Source organism: Physcomitrium patens, chromosome 20, assembly GCF_059467195.1.
Source record: "Physcomitrium patens ecotype Gransden chromosome 20, ASM5946719v1, whole genome shotgun sequence".
NCBI lineage: Eukaryota > Viridiplantae > Streptophyta > Bryopsida > Funariales > Funariaceae > Physcomitrium > Physcomitrium patens.
The window spans coordinates 2,097,501-2,108,799 of record NC_143429.1 but is presented as its reverse complement, the minus strand read 5'-3'; the positions used below and the strand labels follow the sequence as shown (position 1 = coordinate 2,108,799).

The 11,299-nt window shown below is 31.4% G+C and overlaps 1 protein-coding gene across 3 annotated transcripts; it reads left to right on the top strand.

Moving 5' to 3' along the window:
* The first annotated feature begins 267 nt into the window (after positions 1–267).
* Positions 268–4,790, top strand: LOC112273577 (2-oxoisovalerate dehydrogenase subunit beta 2, mitochondrial). Of its 3 annotated transcripts, none has more exons than XM_024502513.3 (12): positions 268–899; positions 1,030–1,141; positions 1,347–1,382; positions 1,500–1,559; positions 1,685–1,742; positions 1,838–1,935; positions 2,052–2,141; positions 2,296–2,364; positions 2,476–2,658; positions 2,853–2,930; positions 3,142–3,228; positions 4,487–4,790. In XM_024502513.3, exons 1-12 carry the CDS (start codon positions 667–669, stop codon positions 4,577–4,579), a joined length of 1,197 nt encoding a protein of 398 aa, XP_024358281.1. In that variant the 5' UTR covers positions 268–666; the 3' UTR covers positions 4,580–4,790. The 3 variants fall into 3 exon arrangements, with proteins under 3 accessions (XP_024358281.1, XP_024358283.1, XP_024358282.1); XM_024502515.3 differs by lacking the exon at positions 4,487–4,790 and adding an exon at positions 3,868–3,969; XM_024502514.3 differs by lacking the exon at positions 4,487–4,790 and adding an exon at positions 3,415–3,768.
* Positions 4,791–11,299: the final 6,509 nt, after the last annotated feature.

Below are 11,299 nucleotides of genomic sequence, written 5' to 3'. Positions count from 1 at the left end.
ACAAGGCCAAGTGGGGTCCTGCCACCACGTCACGGAGGCCACCTGCCAGCTAGGACAGCCCCTATCGCCTCGTGGGCTCCGACTCAGCCTGGCCTGGGCTGGCCTGCCCGTCGTCGTCGTTACCCAGCCTCGTCGGAGTGCGGCCCATCGACGCAAGCAATCTGCCCTGGCCTGGCATCGATGGATCTATGCCGCGATCATCTCTCCCTTCGATCCAAAGCGTATATCAAGGAATCACTTCCACAGCTCCGTGCTGCTGTTGCTGCTTCAATTCGGGGATACAAGTGCCAGGGCTGTGTGTGTGGGGGGTGTTTTCCAGGACATTCTGTACCACGGCTGGGTTCGCAGTTTCGTGGGTTCACTGTGGACAGGGGGAATCTGAAGGCGGTTGGGACTCAGATGAGTTGCAGAAACGAGAAGAAAGCGTTTTCAATTTGTATAGGAACCCCGTTTTCGAAGAATTTGGTAGTTTCGTAGCTGTTGTTGCTTTTTAACCCACCGCGAGAATCGTTTCACAAACCAGCCTTGGCCTTGGTTGCTACTTCCGTGTTGGATTTGAAATCATCGGCTTTGGAATTTTACCTGCAGTTATGATTCTTTGCCCTTCGCAGTTTTTGTTTCGCTTTTGAGTATGTGAGCTTGGAGAACTGCACGATTAGGTCGACAATGGTCCGGCGAAGGTTTTCTTTTGGTTTGGTTTCGAGGCTCTCGTCGCCGATTTATGGCCGAAGCCCGTGCTCGGGAGGCATTTGGACGCCATGTTTGGGCCAGAAGAGGTCTTTCATGACAGCGAAGGATCTTGTGGAAAGCGAGGAGCCGGAGAAGAAAGTCACGAACAGGATAAATATGTTCTCTGCTATTAATCAAGCTCTACATACAGTCCTCGACTCCGATCCCAAGTACTGTACTCCCTATTCCACTAGATGGCACAATTGTTAATTCCATCCGTTGAACTAGATATGCGATTAATGGTCCAGTTTTGTGCGATCGACGGGAGGCTTACGTTTACGTTGTGGGCGCTCTTCACAGATCATACGTCTTTGGAGAAGACGTGGGGTTCGGCGGCGTGTTCCGGTGCACAACAGCATTACGTGACAAATTTGGAAGGCATCGTGTCTTCAACACTCCCCTATGTGAACAGGTTCTTCTCATATTTGCCATTCGATCAGGAATCTTTGCAGTAGAATTTTACATGTCTTTGAAATCGTGAGCGAGTTCGCTACTGCAATTTGAATACACCTTTCCCTGAGCCACAGATACCAGGCAAGGGACTTGAGTTGAGAATCCTACGATTCCTATTGATTGCATACTCTGTATTCAATTGCCTTTTTAATTGTCGTGTGCAGGCCATTGTAGGTTTTGGGATCGGGTTGGCCTCCATGGTGAGAGTTTGTAACCTCTCTCTCGCTCTCGCTGCTTCTTCGCTATCTGTAGGGACTACTTCTGATATTTTTTGAATGCTTCTTTAAGTTAAAGCTATCCGCTTTTGCTGCGAACAGGGTAACCGTGCCATAGCGGAGATTCAATTCGCCGACTACATCTTCCCCGCGCTGGACCAGGTAAAGGGCGGGGTTATCCAGGGGGGATTTCTGTTGAGGCCACTTGTTGTTTATTCAATTATCTTGTGTCTGGTCTTTGACTGCGGCATTGGCTTCTGACGTGATTGCTTCTTGTGGAACTTCAGATCGTGAATGAAGCCGCAAAGTACCGGTACAGGAGCGGAAACCTCTTCAATTGTGGAGGTAAACGCTCCACTAAACACAATTGGCTGTAACTTGTTCAGATTCCAACAGCTTAGTCGAATATTGAGCCCAAACGGGTGCTTCGCTACATGCAGGGCTTACGGTTAGGGCGCCATACGGAGCGGTGGGACACGGGGGACACTACCACTCGCAGTCTCCCGAAGCCTTTTTCTGCCATGTCCCTGGCATCAAGGTTAGTCGTGTCCTTCTCTTCTGTAGCAAAGTGTGTCGCAACAAAAGCAGTTGACACGGTGAGTCAATCATTTTGAAGGCTTGAGCTGAAGGAGACAATGCTTCGTTGGAATCCAGGTGGTTATTCCGAGGAGCCCGTCTCAAGCGAAAGGACTCCTTCTAGCTTCGATTCGCGATCCTAATCCTGTCGTCTTCTTCGAGCCTAAGGTTTCTACTCTACAAAATTTTGCCATAGATGACAAATTTTAACATCATACCCAAGCTGGAAGGGATCTGAAATAGTACTGCTAAGGTTCTGGTGATTCTGCTTTTCAACCTCCTGAGCTCTTGCACGGTGGGACTGTTGTGTTGGGGAAGATAGTGGCTGTACAGATTAGCGGTGGAGGAAGTTCCAGTGGATGATTACACGCTTCCTTTATCAAGCGCAGAGGTGAGCTAACCCTAAAATTTGCTGTCAGAAATCTCGAACTTCGCATCGGTGATTGTGTATCGTGCATATTCATTAAACTATGTGTGTAATTTTTTTGTGGTTGCAAACCAGGTCATGAGGAAGGGAAGCGATATCACTCTAGTCGGATGGGGCGCGCAGCTGGCGATCATGGAAGAAGCTTGCGACGAGGTTAGCAAATTGGGCATCTCATGCGAGCTCATCGACCTGAGGACGCTCATACCATGGGACAAGGAGCTCGTCGAAGATTCTGTCAACAAAACAGGAAGACTGTTGGTAAATCACAAGCTCAACAGACATGCATACTGCGATTCGAATCTCATTCTAGTTGCATGTCAGCTCTGCCGGATTATTGGGTTCCTCTCGAGCTTGGAAACTTAATGTTCGCAATACTGAAGTTGGTTCGGATATAGTAGTCTGGCAAGCTTATTTTCCCCTTTGAGAAACTGAAAGAACTTTAAATGTGGCAGGTGAGTCACGAGGCGCCAGTTACCGGAGGATTTGGAGCTGAAATAGCAGCATCCATTACCAACAGCTGCTTCTTGCGAGTACAATCTCTCACACAACCCCAGATTTCAACACCTGCTTTTTCTTAGAATCCCTTCATGGGAAATCTAGGTCGTCACTTCTTCCATTTTGCTCCACATAGACATTCTTATGATTCGACTTGCACCAGCAAACTCAGTCTCTTCCGTTAAGCTCCTCAACTCTCAGGTTTTTCTTCTCAGTTCTTAGTTGACTCTTTTTGCTTGAGCACAGTTGCAAGCTCCGGTGTCGCGCGTTTGTGGCCTTGATACCCCGTTTCCGTTGGTGTTCGAGCCTTTCTACATGCCGACCAAGAACAAGGTAAGCATGATACAACATTCCAAGCATACAAACTGTAGAATCAGCTTCCAAAGCATGTGTGGTTGAGTAGATTTCTCGATCTTGTAAACCTCTGCTGTCGACTTCAGATTTCCAATTGGGGAAAACTGCTATTGTGGCTGATTTCTTGCATCTATTGTTTTCTTTTCTTTTCTTTTTGAACTGTAGATAGTGGATGCCATCAAGGCTTCTGTGAACTTCTAGCACTTGAAGAAACACCCAACTTGTTCGTGAGCTGCAAACTAGAAGCGTGGCATGCTGGCAATTTCTTTCCCCTTAGTCCAAGAGCATGAGTTATTAGGGCAAAAAACTTCCAGTGGATATCAGGAGACATGATCAGATGCTGCCTTGTGATTGAATTGTCAAGTTCAGAATGAGATTTCTGTTAGTATCAACTGTATAGAATTTCAGCATGAAGATTGTATCAATAGGATGCTAGACCTATGTAAATGACATTTGTGAGGGATCCTCTAAGCTTTAAGCAATGCTGCTGAGAGCAACTTCAGCTTGGCTTCGCTTACCTATGCAGCTTCATTCTTGTGTGCGATTTATATGAAATGTTGAAGACGAGATCAGAGAGTCTTCTAAGCCCATTCTTCGAATTTTTGATCTTGTGCACAGGAACTACAAACTTTAGGTTTATAAGTGAGGAGTTGATTTGGTAGTTCTTCCGAGAGACTTGTTCACAATAGAACCATAATTACGTAACTGATACTTTGAAGATGGGAATCCAAATCCTGCTGATTGGGTGTCAAATATATGTTTTACAGTTTTTGGTGATCGACTTAACAATAGAAAGCGGAAAGGATGCATGGAAGAAAATTGTTTAAAGGAAATAGCATCAATTGATGAGAAGTGTATCTTGAATAAAGATGTTGACATTCCTCAAAAAAGATTGGAAGTATGACACACTAAATTGGAAGTACAAACACTAAATTGATAAATTTTCCCAATTTTTTATTTTATTTTATCAATATTAGATATATAGGAGATAGTCTAAATTTTAAAGTGACATGTAATTTTTTGTAATTACATGTCACTTTTAAACTACGACAAGGTTGATTGATGTTGGTTAAACATGGTCAGTCACGTGTACAAAGTCTATCAAGGGCTATTTGAGTTCACTAGTTTTATCCTGTATGAATCAGAGGCTTTACAGCATGTATTACAACAGGATGGCATCTAAATCTATCTGTGATAGGTTGTGTGTCTTGATGCTGCCTTTGCTTTTCAAACGCAGTGTCTTCTCTCGAATCAAAATAACGTCATCCTTGATATAGACTGCACCAGACCGATTCTATTTGGGAAACGAGCGCCGCATGCTGTGTTGTGATGAAGCTGAGAAGCTTGAAGATATATATCGTGCCCACAAATTATTCCAGGGGTTAGCTTTTGAAGATCCAGGTGCTCTTGACTTATCAATGGGTGAGTGTTTTCATTGTAGAGGAACCAATAATCTCATTACTCAACTTGCTAAATGTAAGAAGTTTACTTCATGTTTCTTAATCAAGTTTCTACATGCATGTGACAGTTGGAGGTGCGTTTCTTTCCTGTTGTTGTGTGCTTCTTGTCATTGGAAGGTTTCCTCTCTTTCTCATGGCTAAGTATAAGAAAGATATTGATAAGAATGAAAAAAGCTTATTTATATCTCTATATATACTATCAAATTAGGAGCTATGTGACAACATTCTAAAAGAGCCTTGAAACGTTTCCAACTTGGAAGATACATATCTAACTAGGAAAAAAAAATTCCTACATGTGCACCACGTGGCCAACTTGTACAAGTCACCACCATCTGCAACACATGGCCAACTTGTACAAGTCACCAACATGTGCACCACATGGCCAACTTGTTAGCCAAGTTTTCAACTTACCAATCACCTACAAACATGTATAAAGTCAAATTCACATTTAGAAAGCTTTTAAGAAGCTTTTCCATAACATATTATCAAATCTACTTACTTCTACTTACTTCTATCTAATTCTTCAATCTACATAAATGTATATGTCTATGATAAGCCAATGATAAGATTTTGACACAATGATGACTACATTTAACAACCATGCCTTTGCATGCCAATATAGTGGATGTCTTTGTCAAGTTTTTATTTGTCAATTAGATAATGACCACCAATTAGTTTCATTCTCATCCGTAGCATGATGAGATCCTAATAAACAAAGCCTTGTTTAACCTCTCCTATAGTTTCTTGTCTTATCTCACAATTATTAAAGATTTCGTGTATTTTTTCTTGCTCACAAATCCATAGGCTATGACGTTGCTCTCTTTGATGCAGATATTGTCATCAAAGAGGTTGATGAAGATTTCTTTACTTTATTTGCTTCTTTCAATGAATACATGGTTGTTTAAATCCATTTGGACTAAGGAGAGATCTATTGAGAGTGCAGTAGATTAGATAGATTCTAGGATGAATACTAGTATTTGAGATTAATATCCTCAAGGCCAAATTGATTTATTACTTGAGATTACAACAATGTTACTTGGATCATCAATAGATTGATTTGCATATAATTGTTAATAAAGATTTTCACTTTAGCTTAAGTTACAAAATCATTTGCTTTTTTGACTTATTAGATGATGACTTTTAGTTTTATATGAAGTGTTTTTTTAGAATTTATATTTGATTAAATTACTACTTGATTTAGTTTGCATGTTATTTTAGGTTGGCTATGTAGAATTTTGCTTTGGCTTATGTTTATGTCATATATAATGTAAAAAAGTCTTACTTGTTTTGTATGTTTTGGATGATTTTTATTTTTTATATTGCTATAGTTGAATTGAATTGGTGATTTTTTTTTAAATGCTTAAAAATATGTGTTGTTTTGAATTATTCTAATAATTACATAACTAATATATAGTGAATGATTTATATGAGAGTTAAGATGTAGATTATAGGTTGTAGAATGAAGTAATCAAAAGTAAAAAAACAAATGTTATTCAAAATAAGTGATGGTGATTTTGTAGGTTTATTTTTGACTCAAGATGTAATATTAAAAAAACTTTTGACTTGAAGAAATAGTTTAAACAACGATCTTCTTGCAAATTATATGTATTGAACTTTATGATAGTTGTATTTATTCTTGACATTGAAGTCTTGAATTGTTTAGAATTTTGTGTTAAAGATGTTATAAATATGTTCATATGACATTGACAATAGGTGTGATATTAAATTATAACTTTTTTAATTATTAGATTTAGAAACTTTTGAAGAATGATATTTTTCCTTGTCAAGGTTTTTATTTTTATTTTTTGATTTGGATCATATTCATATTTTTTATTTATATTTTATTGTGTATACTTCTAGTATTTCTATTATACAATGTAGTATTTTAATAATAAGTAAGATTTCTTTATTATTTGAATATTATATAGAATTCAATTATTCAAATTAATATTATAGACTTAATAGTATAAATTTAATAGTATATTTATAATGGGTAATTTATAAATTTTTATATTGAAGATTAAAGTACTTTAATTATAGTATATTGATATGTATTATATATTTTTGTAACTAATGTGAAGAAATTAGATAATATGTCATAAGATATATTTTTTATCTTATAATTTTTTTGAACTTTGCTGGATGTAAATAATACTACTAAATCATAAAATATATATAGATCATTTAAGTAAGATTTTAAGCATTTCATATGGATGTTGCAAAACAAATACAATAATAATAGTGGCCTTTCTATATTATGATAAACCATCTTTTTTATATTATAAGATTAGGTTTTTAAATTATTAATTTATTATGATATTTTTTACTTTGTATTATATATATACAATAATTTTAAATATAAATTAAGACAAATAATTAATTTAGAAGAAGATTCATACCATACATCTAAAATTGAATAGAAGTAATACCTTATAGTTGAATAAAATCATGCTTGTTTAATTTTGATACTCAATGATGCTTGATTTTTTAAATAATAGTTACATAATTTCACCATTTTGAACTATTTTAGATAATTAAGATCAACATATGTTTTTTGAAAGTTTTAATTAAAAATTCTTTTATAGATGTTAGAATTTCTTATGACATTTATATTGGAATAGTTTTTAAAAGCTCTTGAGGTATATATATATATATATATATATATATATATATATGTTTTAAATTTTATATACCTTGCAATCATATATTTTGACTTTGATGTTAATAAAAATTAGACAAATAAGACACATTGTGAATTAAGAGTTATTAAATTGGTTATTTTTGTAATTTTTTATTATATTATAAATTTTTTGAAAAACTTTGAATTTATAGTACATTACTAATAATTTTATTATAATTTTATTATTTTAATAAATAAATTCTAAATTCTTATTTAATAGATTTTTTAAAGATTTTATCTAATTATTAATATAATATAAGATAAAATTTGCATAATAGTTTAAAAAAAATTTGTGGATAGTATAGAAATTATTGGATTTTTTTTACTTATTTTCAAATTTTAAATTAATATAATATTGATTTCAAGAAAGAAACATTTTTATAATATTATAAAATAGATTTTTATCAGATCTTTTTATAAGTTGCAATCCTACTTAGATGTTTTATTTATAAAGATAAATTATAAAAAATAAAGAAGCTAAAGTAATATTTAAATCTTTTATGATAATTTTTACTACAATACCAATCTAATTTATTGCATTGACTTTTTCAAGGTATTTTTTATGAAAAAAAATGCATCAAAGTTTGCCTTAAGTGTATTATTGTCAAAAATAAGAGCAAATGAAAATCTTCATTCTAATATATTTTATTTAAAGAATATTTTAGCAACTAAGATGAATCACAAGATCTATAATAAATAACTTTTTATAATTAAAGATTGATTTTAAGAATAGCACCATTAAAAGAAAGAAATTTTAATTTAATACATTAAAAAATATTTATTTATATTATTATATATATAATTCTTTATATATATATTAAGAAAACATCAAATATTTCATATTAATAAATATTTTGAATCATTACCAAACCTACTAGAGCATGTCTATCAAGATTTGTATTCAATATCAATAATTGGCTAAAAAACCAACAAGATTTGTTTGATGTTGTTTTTACATATTCTTATCTTATACCAAAAGAAAAAAAATGCAGCTTTTGATCCATAAAAAACAATTCTTTTGAAGCTAGAACAATTTCATCTTTGAGTAATAAAATCAATATTAATTATTGATTTAGTATTTTTTGATTAAATTCAATTAAATAAGTCCTAATATCTTCTTTTTCTTAATATCAAATATAGTTATTCTAAATTTTATGATATTTTTAAGTTTGATTTCAAATAAAATCTTTTCTAATTTTAAAAATATCTATATGTTTCAAAAAAAAACTTATTATAGTTATTCAACTACAAGATATTTTTGATAAAACAAGAAATCAAAACTAATCTCAAGAAATTTTTGGTGACCTCAAATATAAAATATAGGTAAAGACTTTGTACAATCATGTAATATATATTTGATCAAAAATTACTTGTCAACAATATTATGGACTACTACTATTATAAGAATAATTATGGTTATCTATTTCTATGGATATTATTATAAATCTTCTAATCTTAAGTACTTATGAAATTATATATGTGATAGTAGATTATTTAACTAAAATGGTATATTTTTTATTATGAATAAAAACTATCATAGGTACAAAGATGATTAGAATATTTTTTAATAATATTTATTGTCATTATAGATTTTCAACAAATTTTATATCAAAATTCTATAATCTATTTTATATGGCATTCAATAATAACATAAAATCTTATAAATATAATTAAAGGTTTCTATTCAAATAATAAAAAATTTAACCAACTTTAGCAATTCAATCATAATTGGTACTAAAGATTTGCAACAAAGATAAATATCTCTATTACAAAATATTTTTTGTATCAATCATGACTTAAAGTTTCTAAGATATGATATAAGTAAATAAATTCTTCATGTTTAGTTTTTATATAAAGTCAATGTAATATCTTCTAAAAAAAAAAAAAAAAATTAACTCAATAATCTTAGGTAGTTTATTTTATCAGAATATATTAAAAAGACTAAAATAAAAATATAAAGAAAAATCTTTTTGCAATCATTAAACAACTTAACTTGGTAGATATGTAGTATATAATACTTGTGGCTTGTACTATTTCTATTGTAAATCTTTAAAAAATTCATATTAGCAAATTTTATCTTAAAAAATATATATATATATATATATATATATATATTTTAAAGATTGTTAGCGACATACATATAAAAATAAATATATTTAGTATTTTTAATTTGGATATTTTAAAAAGTCTAAAAATATTTTGAATAATATCAATAATTTAATTGATTTTTAAAAACATATTTAATTCTTTCTTTTATAATCTAAAAATATCTTTATTTGATTCAATTACATCAACTTCTTATATGTACCATGTTTGTTCAAATGCCATATTCAACTAGATCTAATCATACTGTTTATTCAAATAGTAGATGAATCCAAATTATATCAAATACTTGCCATATTACTTTAAATATCACTTAAAATCATCTTAAGTTTCAAAATCATGTAGATTTTTGTAATTATTATTGTGGTCAAAATAAAAATCAAGAATTTAAAAAAAAATTATGCAATTTTGAATATTTTGTGTAGACTTTTAAAAAGATCTATACGACCTTGTAATTTTTTGTTATACTAAGAAGATAGTAAATAAGATCAAACAATACATGATGGAATAATATTTGGATGGATTTTGGTCCTAAAAAGAACTTGGTTTTTAATGCTTATATAATGATCTATTATAAGAGATAAAATATAATTTTATATAGATATTAAAGCAACTTAATATATCTCCATATTATCACTTCTTATATATATATTGTAGTAGTAGTAGTAGTAGTAGTAGTAATAGTAGTGAATTGATTTGAAATATTTAAGCATTAATGTTATCAGATGTTCTTCAATATGTACTAATATATCTTCATTTCAACAAATCGGGCTAAAACAACACATTAAAAAATAAATTTTTAATATTAATTTTAATAAAAAAAGACAAGAAGATTCAAGAACAAAAAAAATTATCACAATAATATCTACTTAAAAGTAGATAATCTACAACTTTTTATATAACTATGTTTTATCGAAAAAAAGAATCAATCCAATCTTAATAAAAAAAATAATAAAAAAAAAAGACAAATCTTTGATGTAGTAAATATATTTTTAATAATCTATTAACGACAAGAATTCAAAGAATTAAAAAAAAAAATAACACTTATATGAAAGAGAGATGGAAAAAAAAGAAAAGGAATTATGTATATTTGAAAAGAAATTAGAATGGCTATTGCCAAAGATAAGAAGACTAACAACTCTTGAAACAAGACTAAGAAGAAAAAAGACATCAACAAGAATGAAGAATGCACACCTTCAAGTGATGATCTTTGTTCCACAAATCACACAAACATTGTCTATCTAGTACCTAATTCTACTATGCTCATGGCCATTCAAACTTCCATCAGAACTGCTTCCAATCACCTGCCATGTTATCATTGCAACTCCTCCACATTTCTGTACAAATATGATTATCATTGCCCACATCTCACTACATGCTCATCATGCCTGCATATATCAATTCTAATTTACAAAACTCATGAACCTTCATCTCTACTTTATGTATACCTCAATCAATAGTGATGATTTTAATATCTCAATTTTGTTAATGGATCTCACAAATAAAATGTGTGATTCTAATTAAGCATTTTGTACCAAGTTTGGATATAAAAGGATAATTTATTTTTTCTAATTTTTTTATTAATATAGATTAAATTGAATGTATGAATATAAATATCTTTTTTTTATAAAACACCTTTTTTATAAAAGAATCCATGATATTATATGTCCAAGACAATGTGTCCAAGCCAAAGAAAATGTTGCATTAGTTTTTGAAGATTGTTATACCTTATAAAAAAAAATCATAAAAATAAAATAAAATAAAATAAATGGTAAGAATAGAAGATAGAAAATACTTACAAAGACAA